Source organism: Anabrus simplex, chromosome 4 (genome assembly GCF_040414725.1).
Source record: "Anabrus simplex isolate iqAnaSimp1 chromosome 4, ASM4041472v1, whole genome shotgun sequence".
Classification (NCBI taxonomy): domain Eukaryota; kingdom Metazoa; phylum Arthropoda; class Insecta; order Orthoptera; family Tettigoniidae; genus Anabrus; species Anabrus simplex.
In genome coordinates, this window is record NC_090268.1 from 418503324 (window position 1) to 418531072 (window position 27749).

Below are 27749 nucleotides of genomic sequence, written 5' to 3' on the forward strand. Positions count from 1 at the left end.
AAAAAAAAAGGAGAAGAATGTTGTATATTGATTGAAAATTATTTGTGTGTGTTAAATTAAGGGCTATGCTCTTGTGAATTGTATGAGAATGGGACACTGAACAGTTATCTACGATGGCAATGTGCGAGAAAAATTCTCATATGTGATGTATTATAAAATGTATGGATGCTGAAAAAGAAAATTATTGTTGTATATTCATTTAAAGTGTTTATCTGTGTCACTGTTATATATATAATTTTGTTCATAAATCAATCGATTCTTTGTTCTTCGATTTATTTATGAGGGAGGCGAATTGTAACGGTTCAAATCCCGTTACAAGATGATATCTGTATTTTTATTATTTTATCTGTATTATTATTATTATTATTATTATTATTATGTCAGTATTATTATTATGTTATCTGTGATATTGTACTATTATTGTAATTATCCGTTTTATTCAATTTTGCAATTGCCTGTTGCTTGCAAGATTGCACTTAGATGTATACATATATACGTATGTGTAGTATAACACTCAATACCTGTACAGTGAGAATTGTTGTATATATCAGAGATTGGGTATGACGTTGATGCATTGTGCAATATTGTTGGCGATTCTGGCAAGTCATCGCCGCGCCTTGGCTACGTCATCGTATTTATTTAGCTATGCGCTCAGAAAGTCGATCGCCGCGGGGCTATTTCACCACTGTATGTAATATCTGTCGCGTAGGTGGGAGTATGTCATTGTTATTTTTGGAGATTACGTAGCTGTCAACCAACGTCTATATAAGGTGGATGCACATTGTAGCGTCAGTCATTACTTATACGGATGCAGTACAGTGAAGTAGTCTACTAGATCAAGAGGCCTTAGGTGGTCAGCCAACCAGTGTGAACGAGAGATGGTGAAGACTCAGTGAGCCATTATTGGTCATTGAGAGAGTGAGACCAAATGGTTGGTCCGTCACTTAGTGGAAGACGCGGACGCAAGGCTTACCAAGGAGTCAGAGAGGGCAACCCTGGACCTGCCAAGAGGTCATACCATATTGACTTACAAAGAAGTCAGATGATATGGAGAAGAAGCAGTCGCAAGGATGTATCACCACGTTAGGCGTGACACATCTACAGTAAACCCCAGAGCAATGGATTACGTCGTAATTACACTCAAAGTGTTGAAGGTACAGTCAAGTGAATCAGTGAGGGAAATATTTCGTATAAATTGTTAAATGTCCGGTCAAGAAGAATTCAAATTCATGCTTAGTTTCTTTCAGTTGCAATGTCATAATTTCATATTCCCATCTGTTTTATCGCAACAAGACTCACTATTTTTTGATATATTATTTAAAGAATATATATTGTTCTATCAAACGAATTCATAGTTTTATTTCATTTACAGTAAAATCTCTTAACCTCAAAATTAATGGGGAAACCGAACGCCAATCTCCTTTTCCCAGAACTTATATGGTATGTTGTCAAAAGTAAGCTTATTACCCCACACCCTAGAGATGGTCAAGAGTCTCATTCTATTATTGCTGTACTGAGTAACAGCTGGCGCCCTTCAAATAACGTATGTGTAAGTAAGCAGGTAACAAGTAAGTGTGAGTACAAGGTTCGACAAGTGTGTAATTTATTTAATGAATGTTAATTTTCATAATTTCCATTTTAAATGCAGATATTCATAATTTCAAGTTAAATCCAGATTTATATATGTTTGTAAATTTAGTCAGCAAGTTAGGAAAGTTACATTTCTTAGGGCTAAAACAATTTATTTACAAAACTCACGCTGGAATAAAAGACATTACATGATTACACAAACACTGAATATGCAGAATTTCCAATGTCCATGTGTGTACTCACTTGTACGAGGGGGTATCAAGCGATATGCAACCCTTGCCTTGTTCAACAGCTCGCAGTAGTAAGCAGCATTGATTGTGCGTCGCTCCTGCACTTCGATTGTCGTCAATAATGTCTTTAACTGCACTAATGTTTTCGTCTGTAATGCTGGTCTGAGGACGGCGATCGTGTTGCTAATTCTCCACACGTTCTAATCCTTCCTTGAACTTTTTATGCCAGGCAAACACATGCATCCTTGACAATGTTTGATCACCAAACTGTGCAGTCAATCTCTGGCAAATTTCTACTGTTGTAACTACTTCACGAGCAAGAAATTTTATAATTATGCGTTGCGCAGTGGAGGGGTGCCCCTGTTGCTTCGACATCGTGAGCGTTACTGACGAAACGGCTGGAAATATCTAACAGCATGCTCTCCCCACTCCTAACGGTCCCACCTAAGCAAAGCAGAAGCACAGGGCCAGTCCTACCAACTGTTGATGATCAGGAACAAAAATTCAGTTTATATTTGATCGACCTTCGTACACTTTTTTGGTATCGAAATTTTCAAAGGAATCACCTGGATGTGGGTAGATAAAATGTGGCTTTCCCTTAAAATCATTTATAATCGCACTAATATAAGAACTGCTTGGACTACTTAAATTTCAAGAGACCATTTTGCGCCTTCCCGATGTAAACACAGCGCTTGATATATGTTCCGCAGAATGCCTGCCTAAACTCACTGAGAATAAGGCCATGGATTCTCTAAAGTCTAGGTATTGCCCGAGAATTGCAAAGTACTTAAATTCTTCTGTTATAACACATTACTCTTGAAGTAAACATTACGCCTGAACACTTCCAACATATGGGCTCAACAGAAAATCGTGATGCTGGAACACGAACAGGTCTTATCTGACATCACCGTTAGCCAGTTCAAGTCCCGTTGCTGGAAAAAACTTTCACCATCAGAATGTAGCTGAAAGGAGAGGTGGTGGTATACAATTTGCAATCACTAGATTGCATGCCAAAAGCCTGGATTCATTTTCTAACTTTTTCATAGTGTTCGTATGGAGTGAGGATATACTCTGCCTGACAAAAAAAAAACCACCCAGAAGGAGTGGTTGAAAGTGAATGAAACTACATATGCTGAAAGACCATGTGCCTTTTTATTGAACTGATTACAATATGGCATGAAAGAGACAAGGCCGTTGGCAGTTACAGGTGGAATGTTGGTGCCAGGTCAGTAGGGTCTATTAACCCCTCAGCGTCGCAGCCATTTTAGGAGCTTCCTACCCCGCGGCCGGATGAGATTTCAACTACGCGTGACAAATACATTGATTCACTTAAAGCGTTACTACAAGTATAAGAGTAGCCCGATATTTACGAAATTTTGAATTCCTTATGATAGAACTATGTACATGCATATAATGACATAATTGTTTCACATTACCGTAGTAATTTAGTTTCATGTGATAGAGTTCGAAGCACTCTTCAAGACAGAGAACCACGTCACACTCCTGGCAGCAGTACACCGACGTCGTCATTTTGCCGTGTTTTGAACATACGATACAACGTCTCTGAGGTTTGTATTTCTCACCCTTGGGTGATAATTTCATGATAAAATGTCTTTCCTGCAACCTTGGAACTGTATTATCTGATGCGCGCCGGCCTTGAATATTTCGTTCCCCGTCCGAGTGAGCTTATTTTGTAAACAAACCTTCCTCCAGCTGAACGCGATAAGATAGGCCTAACTGCTCAGCGTTTGTCCCTGTGACTTGTCTGGATATTATTAGGCAATTTAGGAATCCAAATTCACTGTTGAAAACTTCCCTTTGACATGTATAATTATCAACAGTCCCCTACACGAAATTTCCAAGTACTGGTTCCTCCTCATCGTCACTCTCATCATTTATCACTGCATACGCCACAGCCGCATCATTTATTTAATTATCGCTGCTGCTAATACTGTCATTACTACTTCCGACTAAACTTTCCTCTGAATATACAATATGTCAAGCACATTACTGTCAGTCAAACCACGGCTGAGAGCGGCGCGTCACGCGGCCTGATGAAGCTGCTGCAGGACGAAACTGAATGAGGGGAATAACATTCATGACAAAACAAACTAACTCGATACATATTTCAGATAAAAGGTCGAGACATCGTCTTTCAAGCGAGATATATACCATGAACAACTGGTTCTTGTATCGTATGGCAGAAAGCAGCACTAACTGATGCCTACACAGAGCGCTCGTGGAGAGTTACGAAAATATTACAAGCCGAGAAATAAAGACAATATAATAAATTATTCGCACTCTCAACGTACAGATAGAGCAAAGAACATCACGCGAAAAGACAAACTTCTCCGATCATCATTTCTTTATTTTATTACGTGGGAAAGAATGAAGCAAACAGGCAGAGATTACAGGTGCTCAGACTTACTCGACAAATACTTACCCTCGCAAAAACAACTACATTTTAATGATCTTCAATTCTTATTTTACAACAGTCACAACACTGATAAACCCCAACGTTTCTTCTTGGAAACAAAACAATTTGCAAATCCATAACTCCAAAACTCTTCGCGCTATAGCCGTAAATGCGAAGCCATGTATGGGTCTATACCACGTATAGAGGTCGGCGGCTACGGAAGAAAAGAGGGTCTATACAACGTATAGAGGTCGACGCTGAGGGATTAAAGAAACTATTGATTCAGACAATTCAATACAGGCTCAAATAAAATACCTATTATGGTCAAGTTTATCAAGGTCAGTAGGGTGTCACCCTCCCGGCCGCCCCTTATGGAGTTTGGAATGGTGTCAACCAGCCTTTGGATCCTATCCTGAGGCAAGTTCGTCCACAGTTGTTGCACCTGTCGCTTCAGATCCTGCAGGTTGGTACTGGGACAGAGACTCCTTCCAATGTCATCCCAAATGTGTTCAATGATGGAGAGGTCTGGGGATCTTTCTGGCCATGGGAGGACCTCAACATGCTCTAGGCAGTCCATAGAGACAAATGCTGTGTGTGGACGTGCATTATCTTGTTGGAACACTCTTCCAGGGTGCTGTGACATAAGGGGTAGAATGTGCGGATGCAGAATGTCTGCGACGTATCGCTGTGACATCGAAGTCTGCACTATTAGAGGTGACCTGAATGCATATCCTATGGCTCCCCACACCATGATGCCAGGGATTACGCCTGTGTGTCTTTCTACAATATGGGCAGGATCTGTCCTCTGCACTGCCAAACCTGCACATGATGGTCATCAGAGGTTATGGAGAAGTGCGACTCATCACTAAACATGATGCGAAGCCAGTCATCCTCTGTTCACACCTCTCAGGCTAGGCACCACTCCAAACGCAGGCGTTGGCGTTCTGGTGTCAATGACAACCAACGCATGGGGCGGGAGGACCCAAATCTGGTGGATGCGAGTAGTCAAGACATTGTGCGGGAACTCCCAGGATGTTGTAGAGTGTCCAGTACATGTTCCCGGATGGCGGGTGCCAAAGTTGTGGGATCCCACAATGCTTGGCGCACCATATGACGGTCCTTCCTCGGGATGGTGTTTCTTGGTCGACCCGAACCTGCGCAACGTGATTGAGAGCCCTCGTGTACCTACTGAGTCCAACATCGGGCCACTGTGAGATCTGAATGGCCCACATGCCTGGCAATTGCACAATACGACCAACCAGCCTCATGCAGTCACACGATGCGGTTTCTGTCAAATGCTGTCAATTGATGGACAGGCTGTCTAACAGTCTGCGAGGCATTGCGGGTGCTTTGTACTGTACGTGGTCCTCTCTGCACCTCTTGCTTAACTGTGACTCACAGCAGCTGACTGGTAACAACTTATCAACAACAGGACGGTGCTATCACAAATGCAGTTTGATGGGCCTTCTACACATTACAGATCCTTGTAAATCTAATCACTCGCACATAAATGGTATGCAATTATACCAAAATGTGATAATACTGGACCAGCTGGGCCAGAGAAGCTGGATTGGATGTGACGGAAGTAATGGAGCAGGAAAAGTGGAAGGACAGAAAGGAGTGGAGGAGGCTTGTTAACCACACCCAGGTGACTGGAGTGGGACATTGATGATGATAATGGTGATTGTACCACTCTTTCTGGGTGCTTAACTTTTTTTTCTCAGGCAGTGTATGTCGAGGTTGATGTTGATTCATCTGTTGGTTGGAGACGAGCAGACCCCTTGATGTTATTCGATAGAAGTAGGCAATTTTTTTAATTAGTTCCATTTTAATGTGTTTATCCATCTTTCTTCATATTCCACACTACTGACATCAAGACTCAAGATCTGTCAAGATGGTCCCTCAATGAGTTCTGAAGCCTGCCCTCCTGAAGAAGTTGGAAATCAGAAACAAGCTCGTTGGAAGCTGAAAAGAAATGAATGTAGAAGAATTGGGGTTGATGAGGAGTCAATCTATTTGAAGATAAAAAACCAAACCCCATGGTGCAGCAGCCCCGGAAGGCTATAGCCTGCCAAGCGACTGCTGCTTAGCCCTAAGGCCTGCAGATTATGAAGCGTCGTGTGGTCAGCACGGCAAATTCTCTCCGCAGTCATTCTTGGCTTCCTACACCAGGGCCGCTATCTCACAGTCAGATAGGTCCTCAATTGTAATCACGTACGTTGAGTGGACCTCGAAGCAGCCCTCAGGTCCAGGTAAAAATCCCTGACCTGGCTGGGAATCGAACCTGGGGCCTCCGGGTAAGAGGCAGACACACTACCCCTACACCGCGGGGCTGGCCTATTTGAAGATAGCAGTATAAAAATGTGAGGAGACTGTCTTGGTCATTTTATGTTTTCATGTTTGTCCTTGTCTCCTTTTCTATTTCTCCCTCTTTCTAACATGCCATTGTGTTTATCCTATTCATGTTTTTTGTCTTTCTATATATGACCAGATTTGTCACTTCTTTGTTCTTTTCCATTGCAAATTACAAAAATAAATAATCATTATTACAAGTGAAAAACTGCTAAGAAAGAGACATGGTGAAAACACAAGAGTAACTGGCAAGAGAAAGAAAAGCTGGTGAATTTATATAAATAACAACAAGAGCATCAAAATTATCGAATCAGTCAGATCTATTTCAGTTATCTTTATACACACACATTTAAACTGCATATACAATGTATGAATCACATAACTTACTTGGAAACTATTCACAAATCATTTCATCTTGGAACGGAAAGTACAGAAATGAAAACTAAATATGTGAACTAATTATCAAACACATACATGACTTCAGTAACAAATTATGGCTCTGTCATGTAATAATGAAGAAAGTAGGCACAGTCTAGTCTTGCTGTAACAATGGCAGTTCACTCGCATTCTTCAGTTCGTCATATCCCGGGGACTCTCGACTAATGGTGAGGGTGATCCCGGAACAATAGGAAGCAGGAATTGATATGTGTTGTGTCACAACCCTCCCTTGACCCTGAGCACGAGAATTCATGGACTCTCGGATGATGTTCACCACCTGACCTGGAGAAAGAAACAGAAACTTATAATCACCTTAATGCTGGATGTGCATCCTCATTATGAGTCACTGATTTGATGAATACAGTAGGAACAGAAACATAGTAGAAGTCTGCTATAGCGAGAATCCCATTATAACAACAGTCTTTTTAATGCCCCTCAAAAATTCCCATCATTCTTTGATTACAACATGATTACAACATGAACCCTTTCACTAGTTCATGCATTATTACAAGTGATCACAGAATACAAAGTATAATTAGTGCTAGTTATTTTTTCTGTTGCTGATACTTAAACACTCCAGAGTTTATACTGTATATGATTAATCTTCAGCATCGATTTCTCTCGCATATATTCAAAGGCACTGTTGAAGTTGATTAGTAATACATATCAACTCACAACTCAGCTGGTGTAAATAAACCTTCAATTGTAGTTCAAAACGAGAGATAGCATGTTTTCGTACTAAGTGCATTAAGAATGTGGCCGTTAAGCAATTGTTAATTCCTTACAGATCAAGAATGAAGTAAATGATCGCTTAATTTTAATTACTTAAATAAGAATGTGGTACTTCTCAAGATATGGCAGTGTTCACTGACTTCAAAGGTACGGTTATATTGCTCGTGCGCACTCTCCAGCACTGCAGATCAGTCTTCATTCCAGAAGCAACAGCGGAATGTCTTGTAGTTCAATGTTCCACCAACAAATGACGCTGTTGCATTCTCTGCTTTGTTGTTTACATTGACTGCAGTACTTGTTCGACAAACTTGACCATTATCAGTCCTAATTGACTCAGAACAATTTATAAAACAAGGTAAAAATCAGATACTGATAATACACTGACAGGGCGGATAAAAGATCATCCGTATACATTATTGCAATACTTGTGTTTCTCAGTTTGCTCCTGGAGCGGGTAGTCTCATAGTGCATCATAGTACCCATACTCCATTGACGCACAAATGCGTTGTAGTGCTTGTTGAATCATCAGTGTTACCATATGGCAACGCTAGGCATTTATACTCAGTAAAACTGCTGTAGCTGGCAGATCATGACGCTTATCCTAATTCATACATCTTCATTACAAGACGCAATTTTCCCTTTTAGAAGCACTGCATGTGCTACTGGTTGAGGATCTCGATGGTGATATTTTTGTGGAACCGCCCAATGTAAGTGTACAAACTTACAGACAAGGACTTTGGTGATGAAGATGATGGCGGGCTTATTGATAATCTCAGCTCTCGACAGTTACGTGCCAGTGCTAAAATGAAGCTTGTAAATAATGAAAGAATTTGGATTAGTTACGATGGTGAAGGTGTGTTACCAGAGGACGAAGTGCCTTTTGTGTCTACTGATGCAAGATCTGTTTCGATACCTGATGCTGCGAAAGAGTGGGTAACTGATAGGGAAAATAATAAATAAAATTACAAACCAAGATAGACCAAAGGGGCTGATTTTGGTAAAGGGTGACTGTTGACATTTCTGGAGCCTAATTACAGTAAGTGCAAATCCACGGCTGTTGTTGACATTTTTTAATTGTTTGCAGATAACCAGCTGATCGAACATTTAGTTTGAGAGACTAAAAAGTATGCAATGTTTTTTTTTTGCTAGGGGCTTTACGTCGCACCGACACAGATAGGTCTTATGGCGACGATGGGATAGGAAAGGCCTAGGAGTTGGAAGGAAGCGGCCGTGGCCTTAATTAAGGTACAGCCCCAGCATTTGCCTGGTGTGAAAATGGGAAACCACGGAAAACCATCTTCAGGGCTGCCGATAGTGGGATTCGAACCTACTATCTTCCGGATGCAAGCTCACAGCCGCGCGCCTCTACGCGCACGGCCAACTCGCCCGGTATGCAATGTTTTTAAATTGTTCGAAACCACAAATAACTTCTGATGAAATTAGTTGCTTCATCACCACACTTTTTATTTCTGGATACAATAAGTTGCCCTCCAAGCGTTCTTATTGGGACATGCAGGATATGAAGACAGTAAAAGAATGTGATTCTCTATCTTTGTGCATAAAGCAAAAGTATTAAGGCTGGGCTTTTATCTGCTTCTGAAAATATTGACTACTGTAGCTACTTTATAGTATGTAACTGTATCTTAAGTTCTCTGATTCTTCATTTTCTTATTTTTTTAAATTTTATTCTATTGTTCCAGTAGTGTTTTGTTCTGACAGGCAACAAACTGTTCATATGTGTCTCTGTACTGCAAACAAATATTTTCTCCTTCGTTCAATAATTCTATTTTTGAGCTGTGATGTGAATAAAAACTGATATTCCACATTATTAAAAATAATGCTAAGATTTTTCAACATTGTTATTGTACGAAAACAAAAAAAACACTTTGCAACCTAAATTAGACTTTCAAAACTATTTGTTAAAAAATAGGTAGTGCAAGAGCCTAGTGTTGCCATATGGCAACATCAAATATCGTACGACCTAGCAGCCCCAAAACTCTGAAACTTGTTTCAGTAGATTTTGGTCTCAAACATGCGGTAAAACACAATAAATAAATCTCAGAAAAAAAAAATTAAAAAATATTCAGGCGCTAATGGGTTAGATTTCTTTTTTAAATTGAATTTTTACTCTGGAGTGGCCGCACATGGGGCAACGTGTTACGACTATACAGCCAAGCTCTGCATTTGGGAAATCTGTGGGTTTGAGGCCCACTGTAGGCTATTCTGAGAATGGTCCTGTGGTTTCTCATTTTCACTTCCAAAGCAAATTCTGGGACAGTTCCTACTCACAGGCCACATCCGATTCCTTCCACCTCCTTTAGCTCCTCAACTGAGGTTGGCATCAGGAAGGGTATCCGGCCGTAAAAATATGCCATATACCGTAAATTCATCTCACTTCATCCCCAACCCTGTATTAAGGTACGGGACCAAGGGGTAGACATACATACAATTGAAACCGACTTTCAACCTATTAGGTCGTGTTATGTACATTTAGTTTGTGTTGAAGAGATGTTAAGTACAGAACAAAAATGGTCAACCAGACACCAGTAAATGTTTTCTTTTTCAGGGATTAGCTAAATATAAGTTCTGATCAATTAGTTTTTACAGACTGGAAAACCTCAGCTATATAAGAAATAACAATGGATGATATTTCTTTAATAACATTCATTAACATTACATCCATAGCCTGTCCTGTTTATATGTTCATTATAATTTGTAGGCTTAACATGTATGTACTCAAGAACACATATTACTGCTGGAAAATTATACTTTGCCTGCCACTCTTGTTTTGTAACAACAAATTAATTATCAGTTTAAGGAAATTTCACCAGCCATAATGGAGTGCATAACCTCAATTACTTGATGAATACCTACAGTAGTACTGTAGTACGGTGCCCGGCTGAGTAGCTCAGACAGAAGAGTGGTGGCCTTCAGATCTCAAGTTGGCAAGTTCGATCCTGGCTAAATCCAGTGGAATTTGAAGTTATTCAAATATGGTAAATCTACCAACACGTAAATAAATTCTGGTAGCATAAATTTCTGGCATCTCATGGGGGGGGGGGGGGGGGGGACGACGACGACGACGACGACGACACATGACAACCCCACACACATTATAATCAGTTTGAAAAGGTAACCAGTTTTTGTTCAAGTTGAGCCTCACACTAATTTCTTTTAACATTTCTTCCTAATTTTTATATATTTTTATTTGGTTTTATTCTTTTTAAAATTTATATATCCGCTTTGAATTGTCGAAATTAAGTCCTACACAGTTTTCCTAACACTTCAATTACGCCACCTTTTACTCTTCGGCCGCAGAAACAAATGCCTACAAGCCTGCCTAGCAACAAATATACATAACTGCATATCACAAGTTCAATTTCATAACGAGTTATCCTTCAAGTTTTCATATTAGAACAAGTCCTTTCACTCGTTTATTGATCTCAAATACAACATCTTCATATATCTCCATATGTGAATGTGGCATAACAGGATTGTAATAGACCTGCTTATGAACTTCAACTGGATTTGTTTCAGCACGAAATAGTGTTGTTCTTTTTACTCTTTTGACTGTGATCATTGTGTTATGAACATCAACTGGAATTGCTTCGGCACAAAATAATGTTAATTTTTTGTCTGTGATTGTCTGTGTTGTGTGTTTTTAGATCTTTATGACTTAATTTTTGCACTGCTTTGCTAATTGGCTGATGATGATACTTCAAATGTGTCCAAATGAACAGGTTGTAACTTCTATTTGGTTCAACTTAATAACAGAGTATTAAAAGGTGGATCCTTCCTTCTATTAATATTGTATATTTCTCTATTCAATACGGAACAATCATGAAATTTTTAACTTTAACGACTGTTATCGGCCACATTATTCACGCACTTAAAATATGGAAACATGTTCTCTTTCATTTTCAAATTGTGTTTACAGAACCAGTCGATGAGTATTACATCCCTTTTGAGTTTGAGCTCGCTAGTGCACATAGTGCTAAAACTATACTGAAAATGATCCACTGCACTCAATATGACTGCTGGAGTGCATAAATACCAATAACGGAAAATATAACGCATGCTAAATCGCACGTAATAACGGGTGCTTCAGTGATAGGGTTCTTGCTGTAACCGAAGGATAATACACAGTTTAAAATAGGAATTTTCAAGGTACAAAAAAAAAAAGCTGTTGTTACAACGGAGTTCTCGCTATAGCCTATGTGGTACTCGCTATAGCGGACTTCTACTATAGTTTTTTTTCCCTGCTTCACGTCGCACCGACATAGATAGGTCTTATGGCGACGATGGGATAAGAAAGGCCTAGGAAGTGGAAGGAAGCAGCCGTGGCCTTAATTAAGGTACAGCCCTGGCATTTGCCTGGTGTGAAAATGGGAAACCATGGAAAACCATCTTCAGAGCTGCCGACAGTGGGGCTCGAAACCACTATCACCCAATTACTGGATACTGGCCGCACTTAAGCGACTGCAGCTATCGAGCTCGGTTGTACTATACTTATTAGGATGAATAACCAATAACATTGTTATTGTGATGGGTTATCAGTGTCCTTAAAACTAAAATAACTACTCTGAGAGGTAGCATATTTTCCTATCCACTAAATGTATTCAACTATTATTTACAGTTATTTAAAAGTTCACTCATATTTGAATTTTCCACTCAACACAGTTTTTACTTATGAATGTAATCACACACACAAGTCTCATAGAGCAGTGTTCTTCCGGAGCAGTTCACTTCATAAATAACAAGCCAGATGACAACATAGGGTTACTCACCCCTTGCTGATACGACTCATCACGGACTTGTGAATGTCTCGTAACTGCAGGCATTCACTCTTGAGTGACCCTGCACTCCTGCAGTTGCGTTCTTTATACAGGCTCATGGAAGACTCAAAATTTCCTCCAGGTGCCTGTTCTATTGATCAGGTGGTGGTGTGATTACTGCTTTAAGAGGAAGTACAATTACTGTCGACCATAATATGTGCACTTGAGTTTAGAGGTTGTTTATGAAATAATTAATAGACCTATAGGAAATCCAATATATCCATCATTTTCTTACTTTCATTTCATGTTAGGTCATGTAGGTTTGGAATGTTTAATTTATATTTTAATATTTTTTACTGCAGGTGGAACAAAAAAGTGTCCATTTTTAAACGTTTCAACCATGACAAATTTAAAGCATTGTTTCTCACAAACCTAAATCGAATCCACATTTTAACGCAATATACATACAATGGAATGTTTTAAACATTGTTTATAAATTTCAGAATTTTATGTTTCCAAGAAGAAAAACTGTTATCAATTTAGTCAGGTAAATTTTTCTCTGCTTGCGGTGGTTGGAAAATTCTGTTCTTGGTCGTGTTATAATGTTTATATATCCAATGGTTATGCTGTAAACTGTGAAATGTGAAAATTAATTCAATTTTTTTTTTAGATCAGTTTGTATATGTATTGGATAGAATGATATGGATCAGTAGCTGCCCAGTACAGGGAGAACCATGTAATGTTGCCAGGATGGCGTGGTACACCGTACCTCACTCAGAGTTGAATTTAATTTTGCATGTATTTATTTATTTAGTCTGATCCAGGACACCCTAGATTTGCCATAAGACACAGAATAATACACAATAACAATTTTGAGGGAAGATAAAAAGATTAATGTTTAAAAAAATGATAGGTTGCAATTAACCATGTTAAATAGCATGAACTCCATATAAATGGTGACGAAGAATCGAAACGGAGTATTTGATGAGTGAGACGACTACCTCATCCTGTAGGCTTCTCGCTAGTTTATATTTTTGTCGCCATGTGACGAAAGATTTGGGAATTGTTCCCCTCGCGCCAAAGAAAAGTCCAGTCACCGTAATTTTTTTAAGGTTATACGACTCAAGAAAGAAAGGGATGGTTGGATTATAGATATCCTTTTTCTCATTGTCTACGTCAGTCGGCTGAGAGGCTGAAGATTCAAAGCGTACCGTAGGATCAATAATTTCTGCTTCATTCCTCCGTCTATCAATCGCTATAATATCACTCCTGCGAGTGCTGCCTCCTTCGGCGAGGCAGTGGACTTCTTCGTACACTTCTAGATTTTTGAGACGAAGAGCATTAGCTTTGCCGTTAGCTTAAAACTTTCCTCAGGTATTCAATAATTACCTGCGATTAGCTACATTAATTCAAGCAAATGGCCTAAAGAGGTCATAAATACATTTTCCATCAGCTTTTCTCATGAAGGCTTTCGACTTCCAATGGGAGATTTTTTTTTTGCATATACCTTTTTATAATGTATCCATTGGTATGAGTCAGCTCACAGTTCATCATCAGAAATATCATCATCAATTTCTAATTCATGCCAATAAAATTCAGATTCAGAACTTTCAAGAGTGACAACAACTGGCAGGACCTGAATCTCTTCAAGAAAGAGGTCTTTTGCACAATATATTTTTTCAATTTCTATGGCAAGTTTTATAAATTTTTTCCAGAGCTTGGGCATTATGGACCATAAGGTTTCTCAGTATATGTCTTATCACATTTACATTTTTCCCCGTTTCTTCAGTGTTTGCTCAGTTTGATTTTGCAAAGTCTTCCTGCTGACAGTTGTTTCTTCTATGCAGGCATGGGAGATTCTTAAATGTTTTCCTTGCTGTCATTTTCTTTAGTCTTCTTCACATGTTTTTCACAGACTAAAGTGATTTTTTCAAGGTAATCACCTGTTCATTGATACAAAGGTGGATCAAATATAAACAGGAATTTGAATGTACCGTTGCTGTTAGCAATAATTCCGAAGCGCAGCTTCACCACGATATTGTTGGGGTTGTCTGGAGGAGAGGTTTGTTCACGCGCACTAACAATGGTGGAGAGCTGGACAGCTTCAGTACACCATGCGTGAGCAAGAGGTACACACATCTGTTGCGCAACGCATCATTATCAAATTTCTCGCAAAAGAGGGCACCAAACCTTCCAAAATTTTGAGATGGCTCTGCGTACAGTTTGGGGAAACATTTTCGCAGACTTGAGTGTATGAGTGGGCTAAAAAATTTGTGGCAGGAAGAGAAGCTGTGGAAAATACATCTCACGAAAGGAGACCGCGGACAAGCATCACTGCAGACAACACTGTTGCCATTCGTGATATTATTGGTGAAGATCGGCGAATAAACCATCATCCGAGATGAACTCCTGACAGGTGGATTCCTCATCTCCTCAACCAGGAACAAACAACTTTATGCCAAGAAGTTTGCCAGAGACTCCTGCGTCATTACGAGGAGGAATGAGAGGATTTCTTGCATCGTATTATGACTTGTGATGAAACTTGTGTGCATCGTTACACCCCAGAGTCAAAGCAAAGGTCAAGTCAAAGTGGCCGGTCAAGGCCAAAACATGCCCATCTGCTGGAAAGGTGCTTGCAATAGTTTTCTGGGACTCCAAGGGCGTTTTGCTGGTGGATTTTTCTCACGAACAAAGGACAATAAAACCAGCCTATTACTGTCACCTTTTGGAAGAAGCAAAAGCTGTGTATCGCAAGAAGCGATGCTGGCAAGTAATCCGAAATGTCATTCTTCTCCACGACAAAGCAAGGCCATATACTGCCACTTTAACGTGGGAAAAACTGGAGGAAATTCACTGGACACCTATGGAACACCCTCCGTACAGTCCAGATTTATCACACTGCAGCTACCATTTCTTTGGACCACTCAAACAAGACCTAGGAGGACAGCGTTTCAATGATGATGCAAGTGTAGAAGAGTTTGTGCACAACTGGCTCTGCACACCTCCCTCTTCTTTCTATCAGAGTGTCATCAAAAACTTACCCATCCGATGGAGAAAATGTGTATCGAAGGCAGGACACTGTAGAAAAGTAATCTCGATATGTGTATTTTTTTAATGCAATAAATTTAAAAACATAATTCCCTTTTACATTTGATCCGCCCTCGTAAATAGGAAATTGCTTAGCTTCTTTCCCTCAAAAGAAAAAAGCACACCTCCAATAATATGAAGCTCAAATTCAATAAACGGAGGTTTTGGAGGCATCTTGTAGGAATCTGCACTCATCAAAATACCAAACAAGACTGAACTGAGTTGAAAAGAAGACTGAAATTACGTGTTTATTTAGGGTGGAGTACCATGACAGCAAAATTCCATTGACTCATAGGAGAAAAGGGCAAGAAACAAATTGACAGGTAGCAGTAAAGAGGTAAGGTTTGCATGTAAATGAGGAGTTGCACATGTCCTAAGCAACTGCAGCAATGTCTCTTGATCTCTTGGCTTTTCCTGTGTCGGACAGCCATTGTTGATCCATATAATTCCATCCAAACTGATATTTAAAAAAGTGAATTCATTTACATATTTCACAGTCATACTGATGATGATGATGATGCTTGTTGTTTAAAGAGGCCTAACATCTAAGGTCATCAGCCCTCACAGTCGCACAGTATAACTATTTAAAGTATAAAGATTACAACGTAACCAAGAATGTAATTTTCCAACCACACTGAGCCAAGAGAAAGTCACCTTGAACGAAAGAGCTCTGAAATTTATAAACAATGTATAAAGCATACCATTAATTTGGATTTGATCAGATAACGGATTTTTGAGAAATGTCTTGAATTTGACGCATAGTTGAAACATGTTTAAAAGCGGGCACTTTCTCTATTCTACCTGCGATAAAAAAATATTAAAAGATAAATTAAAAATTCCAAACCTACAACATTAAAATGAAACTACGAAAATGATGGAGTTATTGTATTTTAATGTTACTGTTTTTATGTCCCACTAACTACTTTTGACGGTTTATGTAGACGTCGAGGTGCCGGAATTTAGTCCCGCAGGAGTACTTTTACATGCCAGTAAATTTACCAACATAAGACTGACGTATTTGAGGACCTTTCAAAGAGCCAGGTTCAAACCTGCCAAGTTGGGGTCAGAAGGCCAGCGCCTCAACCATCTAAGCCACTCAGCCAGGCTGAGTAGGCTCTGTAGGCCTATTGGTTATTTCATAAACAACCTCCAAATTCAAATGCACATAACATTTTGGTCAATGGTAGACAACGACCCTCTATTAGCTTTAATCGGAGGGAAAATGGAAGAATGCAGTTATCGGCGAAAGGAACGTAAGGGTCACAAAGGGCGTGAAAATGAAAGACTCCCTAGGCCTAAAGTCTAATACTGCCGGGGTCAGAAGAAAACAAGAGTACGCCATGGGAGGTCGGATAGGATAGATTAAAGTGAGGAGCCTGGCACAAGTAAGTGGAAGCAATGCCAGCAACTCAGCTAAGGGCCCAGTTCTTCAGTTAAGAATTAATTAAAAGAAATAAGTTTCATAATGATAGATCCGTATTGAACTGTGATTACAATAGAGTAAATTAATATATTATTTTGAGTCCACCTTTTCAATACAAAATGTAAATAGTTTAAATTACATAGGGACTAGTTTCGACCTAGTAATAGGTCATCATCAGCCTGAAGTAAATTAAAGCGTAAATATCGAAGAAAAAAATAAACAATGTAAACACAAGTACAGTCTTTTCAAAAGTACATACCATGTGGGATATTGAGCAGCAATATTTTAAAAATAATAACTCTTCCAATTGACGAAGCACTGAGCGGAAGTTATGTTGTTTATTTATGAATAAAGTTCAGTGCGCCGTATAGCATTAAAAGTCCAGTGTGCACTAAGAGATGTTATAAAGAAGAATTATCAGTTGAATGCTGGCTTCTTGAGTTTGCTGTTGTATATTCGAAGAAATTACGTCATTTTTTAAGGTATTCATAGACGTCAAAACACATGGATGTTGGAAAGGCTCTTCAGTTTTTAGGAACTAGGTAATTGTTGCGCGTGGAGGCTTAGGAGTCCCGAGAAGCACTATATTATGTTAAAAAATAGAGATCCATAAAAAAGATCCCGAAAAAGGTTGGTTTTCAAGCGATGATGTTGTTCATTCAGAGATCAATTGAAATTAAAGTACCGTAACATTGCCTTCTCAAGATGTTTATAAACTAGAAATAATTGTCGATGCGAACTCCATTACTCAGCTCTCAGCTTCTTCTGTGGAGCTTCATATTGCAAGCCTTAGCAATTCAATGGCAGTATTCTTTTGCTCACTGCTGGCCCTGTGTACCTTGTCGCCGCTGCACAGGGTGAACAACCATCATTTTTCCTCGGGGAGGCCACTGGATGCTGTAGACTATGTCATTAAGCCTGGCAATCATGGTGTAGGGACTTTCCCACGGCAACCGGAGCTTCAGCGACTTCTTCATATTGTAATGGTTATAGCATCCGCCATGCCAACTTGCTATGGGCCGGGCTTGTCACCGTATCAGCCCACCCGCTTACGCTTCGATCGCGCCAACCACGAACAAGACCAGCTTGTGTTTCATCTTGGCGTTAATTGGAATGAGCAGCTTTAAGGAAGGAATATCGTGAGAATGAAGGACAAGTGTGCATGGGTGGCAAATGGCTATGATGCCTGTGCAGCAGCGACAAGGTACAACCCTCTCTCTTCTGTCCATGGTCGCGCGGCTTGGGACGATGGAAATAAACAGACGATTAATCTGGAGTCTTCCATCTCACGAGGTCGCTGGATGCATCTAGCATCCGGATGGTTCTAGAAGGGCTAGCACAGGTGTATAAGAGAGGAGTGACTTGCCTGGAGTTAGGAGAGTGAGATTGAGTTTGCTGGTGCGAGTTAGCGAAGAGTGCAGTCAGTGATAGCCTGGGCTGAGGTGTCAGCCTGATGAAGTATCTGTTTGTTGGAGCCGAGGACTCATTTCTGTTTCCCTGACGTCGTGTGTGTGAGTCTCTTGGGGCCAGCTGTTGTAGAACCGTGGGTGTTCTGGAGCAGCGCGAAGGGAACACTGGGTGCCGATGTGTGCAGACTGCGAATGGAGTTAGACGGATTGAGTGAACTGCGGATACTATCCCGAGCTGCGAAACCGACGTGTAGGCTGTGGACCGTGACAGCGCTAACGAGTGTGACTGAGTAGCTGAGTGAGTGTAGTGTAAATAATCGACGACTCTCTGTGTGTGTCACTGTAGATGGACCATGAGAAACTAAGAGAGAGAGAGAGAGAGAGAGAGAGAGAGAGAGAGAGAGCGCAAACCGTGTAAGTATGTATCCCTGTACTTGTGTAAGTTGTAAGCTTGGCAATCGTGTTTGTGTGTAAATGTGTAAATGTAGTGCTTAGTTAATAAATCTTGGAAATAGGACACTACCAGGTTCTGTACTCATTTATTTACCCCACCAACACGTTACAGTATGTACAGATCAGTAGAGTGACATGCTGTAAGTCACCATCCTGGAATCCTGCCAAGGTTGCCTGCAGGTTGTACGGCCTTCACCCTGTCGCAGGCCACCTTCAGGTGTCACTGGGCAAATTCATAGATATTGTTGAGCTGATCCATTACTCCCCACAAGTCTGTCGCTGGTTGTTCTTATTCCAACGCCTTCACGAACATTAAGTCACCTGGTAGATGGAGTTCTCTCCTGATCATTTTGGCAGCCATCATGCTGGTCATCTCATGAGTGGATGCACAGTAGGTCATCAAGAGGAAGGACATCCATTCAGACTTTTAATCTTCAGATACATTTTTGTCAGGAACCATAAGAGCTAGAGCAATCAAACTCAGCACTCTAAAATCTACAAGGAAGACTTGCAAAAGTTATACTTGTTCCTAAAATATATGGTATGATACTGTACTCCGGGTCACCCTTTGAACAGACTAAAGCGGAAGTAACATCACTGCCTCATCACACTCGCCCTGGTTGCCAAATGAACCGGCGCATGATTGAAAGATGTACTCCAACACAGCACAGCTCAATGGTTGTAACTTGAACACATTTGAAAGAATGAATGCATTAATGTATTTATATTAGTGAAGTCTCACACTGCCACTGCTCTATTAAACGTAATATTGTGATAGTAACTGCACCCATGTGGTCAATACATCTACTGAATAAGTATGGCAGCACCCCCTTGGGTACACCATTGCCATAACTCATGTTGACAGAAGGTGTGAAACACGTATCCCCTTGCCCTCTCCAACCTTGTGATAACACCGTAGGTGCAGCCCCTATCACAGGCGTCTTCCCTTGGCCTACACTATTTCTTCCGCTTTAGTCTGCTTAAATGGTGGCCCAGACAATAACTGCCTCCAGATTTTTAATACACAAGTCCGACGGTCCTCAACGAACTTCATGAATCGCTCTACCATGCCATCCGACTGCAGGTGGAATAGTATCATTCAGTCTTGTGATCAAAGACACTGCAGAACTTCCTGTATCAATGTAGACTCAAAAGGTCTTGTGTACAAAGACACACTGCAGAACTTCCTCCATCAACAAAGACTCAAAAGTTGCTGCCCTGGGGCCTGTTCCACGAACAAACTTTGCAACTTTTCAACTTTGCACTTTTCAATTCCTGCAAAGTGCAAAGTCTTTCTGTCCCACCATGAACTAGGTTGTACTCTTCAATTTCTTCGCAAATTGAAAAGTCTTTGCGAACGAGTGATCCGATCCGATCGAGTTTATTCCATGAGCAAACTGTATAGGCCTAATACTCTATGATTTTAATGCTTTACTTTTCGCGGCGAACTTGGTGGTATAACTGTTGTACCGTTAAAGTCTTTATCATGGGAAAGAAAGGTTATTACAAGAAGCTGGCTGTGCTGGAAGTTGTCAAGGAGAACAGTGACATCCTTTCTTGACAACTTTAAAGATAACCTCTCAAATGATGACACATCAATGTTAACGAGAGTAGACTACCGTCAATACATCCACACACAGAAGGAAATTCACCCTTCATTAGAAATCCCGTCGCTATATTGAGTGGATTATCAGGCCAACATACTGTTAGGAAATATTACAACTACTATAACATCTACGACTTTGATAACAGTTCGCAAATAATTGATTGTGATGTCCCATGCATTGCTGCAACACCGTGCTGCTGGGCACCATTTACTAACCAATGTAAGCATATACGAATTTGTTCTTTTTCGGAAAGGAATTGACTTCTTTTTGTTGCATGTTTCAATAAATGATCGATCATTTCAAGAATATATATAGCCAACCTGTGTTGGGTTAATACAAAATCACTCGCGATATTACGTCGAAGTGAGGTTATGAAAATTAATCCTGTCTTTGTATGTTCTATTACTGGATTCTTCATCAGTGTCCTCACTTGATGCTAACAAAAGCTTGCGTCGTAACATGTTTATATCACTAAACCAAATTCTACGCTAATACTCTAATGTACATACTTGTTAATTAACATATGAAAAGGGAATCATCTCTTTGCAAGATTTATGAAAACTTTTCACTTCATTTCTTTGCACTTTGCATTTCTGTACCAATGGAGGAACATAACAGGCTTGAAAAGTGAAAAGATTCCTAACTTTTCACTTTTCACTTTGGAAGCTAAATCTGAAAAGTGATGGTGGAACAAAATCTGAACTGGAAAGTGCAAAGTGAAAAGTTGCAAAGTTCGTTTGCAGAACAGGCCCCTGGTCATTGTGCAGCTCCCATGGTATATCAAAGTAACAATTCAGGTTCTTCACCAGGGCATCAGCTACTGTTGATGCTTCCTAATTGGGATGACATAGTCCTTAGGCCATTCAATGAAATAATACGTGGCTAGAAGAAAGTAGTGATTTCTGGCGTCCGATTCTGGAAATGGTCCTGCAATGTCGATGGCTATCTTCTCGAAGGACGCTCAGACATTTTACTGCTGCAGATGGCCCCTACTCTGGGTACGAGGCTCTTGGCTCATGGGCAAAAGTGACATACATTTACACCAACTTTCAACATCTGTCCTGGGGTGCAGTCCCGTAGTAGTAATGACAGACCCAATCCAAGGTCTTACTAACAACTAAGATGGCCTGCTGTAGTGCCTCCGTGTAGCTCAGCCACCACTTCCTTCTTTTTCTTTCTGTTTCTGGAATTACTAGCTGGGGACCCTTGGTCTTGCCATTGGTCGACTTCCATACACACGTCAACAGATCACTGTTGATCTCTAGGAACTTCCGCTGAGCCCAGTATGCTTTGTATGTTAGGCTGCACTCGGCAACATCCTTCCATGCTGGTCCCTGTCCTGACTAGACTTCTCACACAACCTGTCCACTAGCTGCTCCCTCCTTAGCATGGTGCTATTCCAGCCTTCCACTGCCACAGCTCTTACAGCTTGGAGGTCCACTGTACTCAATCTTCTGACAGTGGGTGCAGCTCTCAGCGCAAGGTATCAAAGACAGGGGATCTGTGTTGCAGTGTTCTCATTAGTCCCGCAATGGTGAATCAAGATTTTATACCAGCAAGCAGCTTTGTATTTCCACAAGCGTCCTGGCTAGGGAACAATTCAGTAGCTGTCGGGCCAGGTTCTACTACAGTTTCACGGATGGAGGGACTTCCTCTGGTGATGAAGAGCGAACGTCTGGGTTGTCTTCTTCTCTGATGGCTTATACTTGCTTCCAGCAGTCCTTCTCAGACACAGTCATGCTCACAGATTCCTCTCAAGTCTTTAGAAGCAAATATTGATCCAGTAGCGATGAATTGATCTGCGAGTTCACTTCTCCCGTAACAGCTCATATCCACTTTCGGCGGTCCTTCCTCAGATGGCTGCGCTGGTTGCCGGCAGCGAGTGTCGCTCTGGTGATGAGTGGATTTATGGGTTCTCAAATTGGGTCTAGAATGTTGTCCAAGATGTGCTCCTGTCAAAGCGCTTTTACGACACTGTTACTGCTGGTAGGCCTCTACCTGGGGTCTAGGGCCATCATCCTTCCATGCAGATCACTCATCTCTTGCCACTCATCTTAACACCAGACACCACAATTTGATGTATAGCACTGAACTGTTTTTAAAATTTTAATTCATTCAGCTCTTGCCTCAAGTCTTAAACACAAGACTTAATCTGAGGTATTGTCTTGAACTGTTTACAACCATTCCATTTATGTCCTGCATTATGTCACTTTTTAATTTTACCTCAAGACAGCACACCTCCTGCACTAACTTGCACTTTTCACTCTTACGTTCGTTCAACTTTGCTTTAATCACGTTCTGCCTTAATTGTAATTCAGTCTTTAAGTTCATCTTGGCTGGCCTTAAGTTCATCCCGATAGAATTTTACAAAGCACAGAGCTGATCTACATGGGCGTGGAAGCCAGACTCCACCTTATCAATTATTCTTAAAGTTTCCAATTGCTAAACGTGCCCTATTCGATCCCCCTTCTGACATTACTTGTTATGGGTCATCAGGGTCCTTAAAACTAAAACTTCTACTTGGGAGAGGTGACATTTCATTATAGACTAAATTTATTCAACTAATATTTACAGTTACCTACAAGTTCACTCGTATTTCAGTTTTCTACTCAATACAGTTTTTACTCATGATTTAATTGAACATAAAGCCCTGTGACATGTAAAAATTCTTGCTGACCAACATGACCTCTCACAGTATAGATCGTTCCAGAACAGTTCACTTCAAAACTACGTTTGACGTACTTGCTCCTCACTGAAATGACTCGTCATGGACTCACGACCATCTCATAACGGCATGCATTCACTCAAAGACTGACATATGCTCCCGCAGCTGCTCTCTTTATATAGGCCAGCAGAAGATTCTCATAGTTTCCACTTCAGCATCAGTCTGGGCCCACTCCATAGTCAAACAGCTTCCTGATTCTTCTAAGGAGCTTCCATATTGTAAGCCTTAACAATTCGCCAGCAGTACTGTTTTGTTTGTGCTGGCCCCATGTACACTGCTGTTGCCATTACACTATCATTATGTCTTGCTGGCACTATATACTTCAGCTGGCTTGAACACTCTCTACATTCACTGTCAGATTATTATGAAATATAGGCTTGCCTACTGGTCATAAAAATGCTATTGAATGAATTATGTTCTTAATTTAACCTACTCTTGTTTCCAATTTCTCTATTAAAAATTCTGAATAACAATATAAATATTCTTGTCTCTCGAGGATAAATCTTTTCATGAAGCATCATAAATATTAATAATCTCCGCCATTTCCTTTGAATCCTTCATGCTTCAGAGCAATAAATTGATGCACATGCCCGAGACAACAATCAGCCATGCTGAAAACAAAGTGAGCATACATTCATCAATCTGAGAAGGTACTCTCTTTCACCGTATGTGAAAATCTATTCTCAGACTGTCAGCAATGTAAGTTTACACTACACCATCTCCATAACATGAGAATATGCTTAGCTAAAGAGCATAATTTTAGAAATTTATTTTTTTACTATTTGCTTTACGTTGCACTGACACAGATAGGTCTTATGGCGACAATGGGATAGGAAAGAACTAGGAGCGGGAAGGAAATGACCATGGCGTTAATTAAGGTACAGCCCTAGCATTTGCCTCGTGTGAAAATCGGAAACTATCTGACAGTGGGGTTTGAACCCACTATCTCCTAAATGCAAGCTAACGGCTACGTGAAACGTTATTCTTATGAAGGAGAGTATGTGCTCAGAAAAGTCAAGAACAGTGGAACCTTGATTATCCATTCCCGAAAACTACGTTTTCCCAGATTAATCGTTCAAATGATATGGTCCTGTGAACATCTTAATGAAATCATGTTGTAAAAATCCTGGGTTATCCGTTCCTCGAATAAATTATTTCCCAGATCCACCGATGAGAAATTTCAGTCCCAGCAATACTAAATCCTCGATCAAACGTTTTTCAAGAGAAAGTATCTCACGAAAGGATGGCTATGACATACCTATGGATCTTGATGTTAACATCCCATCGTTCCAATAATTAGAGCAAGTACTGTACTGGGAAAGTGATCAGCAGTGAACTTGCATAAGGGGACCATCTCAGCATTGCATTCAGCTGGTATTATTTAGGAATCCTCCGAAAGCATAAAGTAGAGTGGCCACAACAGGAAGGAGACAGAGCGTATTTCGATGATGGAACGAGTTTCGGCATGTGCTCATCCTCGTAAAACATCTACGTAATGTCTAGGGTTAGATGTTTATTATTTTTTTACAACTGGCTTTATGTCGCACCGACACAATTAGGTCTTATGGTGATAGGAAAGGCCTAGGACTGAGAAGGAAGTGGCCATGGCCTTAATTAAGGAACAACCCCAGCATTTGCCTAGTGTGAAAATGGGAAACCATGGAAAACCATCTTCAGGGCTGCCGACAGTGGGGTTCAAACCCACTATATCCCAGATGTAAGCTGACAGCCGCACACCCCTAACCACATGACCAGATGTTTATTTTTGACCTTTCTCTATTGTTCTGCCGAAAAGGTTCTTGGAATCAAAATTGCTCCTTCGTAACACGAATCTAGTATTTTAATATGATTGGTTACGATTATGTTCTCAAGACCAGAAGAGATGTTGCACTTTACATATATAAAGCCAGTACTGTTTTGGTCCTAATATAAGACAGGGATTTTTACGTTTACGTTTTTATGTTAAAATGTCCTTATAAAAACAGCAGTCATTTTATTTGTGCAGAGTAACATTTAACAAGTTTGTAGCATTTTCAAACACACAGACTTGTGCAGTGACTGCACTTACCAGCTGAGCTCTAGGTCACAAATAAACCAAAATTTCTGGAGTTTTTTCCCTTTTCAATCAGCTGGTGATTAGTGATGGGCAGAATTGAATATTTAATGCATTGGAGAACTTTTGAGGAATAGATACTTACATTCAAAACCATATTCTAGAGTTTAACATAACCTTTAAAAGTGGATGTAGGCCTAATTTATATAGTTTATTACGATAAGAATCGGGACTAAAGAGTTTACGAGAAAACGTGTTAATGAGGAATGTTCTATGGCATTATTTATTAGATTTTTTGATGAACTTGGCTGATCAAAGTTGCTGACATGACTGAAGTTCTCACAGGGAACCGATGAATATTCCCGAGTAAAACTGAATGTACGGTATTAAGATTTTTAACTCGTGTAATTAATGTTTGAAGCCAGCGACGTGGTCTAGCTTGCCTGACTATCACCCGTAGGCCCCGGGTTCGATTCCTGGCCACGTCAGGCATTTTCACCTGGATATGAAGGCTGGTTCTAGGTCCATTCAGCCTCCGTGATTACCGTTAATTGAGAATCTCTCTAACAGTGAGATAGCGATCCCGGTCTAGAGAGCCAGGAATAATAGCTGAGAGGATTCAACACACTGACCATGCGTCACCTCATAATCTACAGACCTTTGGGCTCAGCAGCGGTCGCTTGGTAGGCCAAGGCCCATTAAGGCTGTAGTTTGTTTTGTTTTAGGAATGTGATGTTAAGCCAAATTGTTGATAGTTTTAATGTGTTCCCAGATTTTCCGCTTCCCCGTATTGTATATTTTTTTCCGCAGGGTCACCCCCAAAAAACAGAGAATCGAGGTTCCATTGTATATCCTAAATACCGTACTCATGGTTATTCATACCACTGTAATTTGAGTTGGACTTCAAAATCTCTTTCTTATAAATGTGAGCATTAAAAATAATTTTAATACATTTCTTTAATGTATTCTTTATTTCCTACATTTTGTTTTTCTAATTCAACTATTATGACTTACCTAAAACATTACTTCTCTTCCAATGTGGATCTGGAATAGTCATTAGAGGCCGAAGGTCAACCTGCTCATTCCACCTTGACAGTACATCATTTCTTCGTACTAGAAGAACCGATGGGCTGCAGAGCTGAGGCCAAAGAGCTCCCTCATTGACACGCTCCAATGGATTAGTTAGGTACACCCCCCGAGGACCCACACCGAACACCATTTGATGGTGCCATGCATCAGGTACTGGGTTGCCGGGAGCCACTCCATTTTGCAGATTTAACGTTGCAATCGGAATAGCTCCTATAAATATATTTTGTAATCTGTTAGCAATGTTACCTACAACAACAAAAATTACATGAAAAGTCAAGAAATACTGTAGAATCAGGAAGGAAAGCAAGATAACCAGAAACTGTGTTTTCACAATAAAAACTCCACTTTATGGACAAAATATTAATTTAGAGGGGTCTTCAAACTGTGTGACATGACCTCTATGATGGCAGGAGCAGTGCAATAACTGAAGATTGTATGGAACACAACACCAAGAGTGTTACTCAGAGAAAAAGATAGACTCACTCTTGGATTTTGTGAACTTGTGTGAATGAGGTTCAGAAATTTCTTCCTAAGAAATGGTCAGACAAGGTTATCATTCCAGTTTTGCAGCCTTTGGATGTCTACATCGAAAAGCCATTCAATGACCATCTGCAATTGACAATGAGTACATCATGAGTGGTACTTGTTAACTGACAACTGGAGGCCAAATAAAATGTTCATCACTGGAAGAAGTGTGCCTGTACGTACTCAGGAATCGGAACAAACATTTCATGAAACTGTCACCAAGTGTTCCAAGAAAATAAGAATTTAAAATATTCAGGATGAGACACACAGAGCATACAGAAAAGTGATGCATCCATTTAGAGAGAGAGAGACAGAGAGAGAGAGAGAGAGAGAGAGAGAGGGGGGGGGATAGATTAAATTAAGTACGTCTCAGTTCTTGTATACATCTCTGAACTTTTGCTGCTCCAACCTTCCACTAATAATTAATTTAATTTCAGATCAGAAACACAATTTGGTACAATACTAACAGCAATTTCTTCCATATGTTTCTTTCTCTCTTTCCTTTTTATATATATTTTTTAATATTGCTACAGTAAATAGGTTTATGTTGATTTGTAATATACTAAATGATGCATACTGTATTTAGTTTTCTTATTTTCAATACAACATTAACATTTTATCAGCATAATCATCACACTTGGTCTTTCTGAAACACAATTAGCTCAAAAATATGAGGTGATTATGTCAGGAAAAATGACATAATTCTTTAATTATATAAAATCAACTTCATGGTCCGTATCACACTTTAACAGATTCACAACATACATACATACATACATACATACATACATACATACATACATACATACATTATCATTATAGACTGTTATGCCCTTCAGCGTTCA

At 40.1% G+C, this 27749-nt stretch overlaps 1 protein-coding gene across 1 annotated transcript in view; it reads right to left on the bottom strand.

Annotated features, from left to right (window-relative positions):
- Positions 1–6897: 6897 nt before the first annotated feature.
- The window catches only part of LOC136872056 (uncharacterized), a 104361-nt gene continuing 83509 nt past the window's right edge, over positions 6898–27749 (bottom strand). The window contains exons 4-5 of the mRNA XM_067145910.2: positions 26305–26589; positions 6898–7308 (exon numbers count right to left, since the gene is read on the bottom strand). Of these exons, the coding sequence (XP_067002011.2) occupies positions 7121–7308; positions 26305–26589 (473 nt within the window). The 3' untranslated portion in view covers positions 6898–7120. The remainder of the gene's footprint in view (positions 7309–26304; positions 26590–27749) is intronic.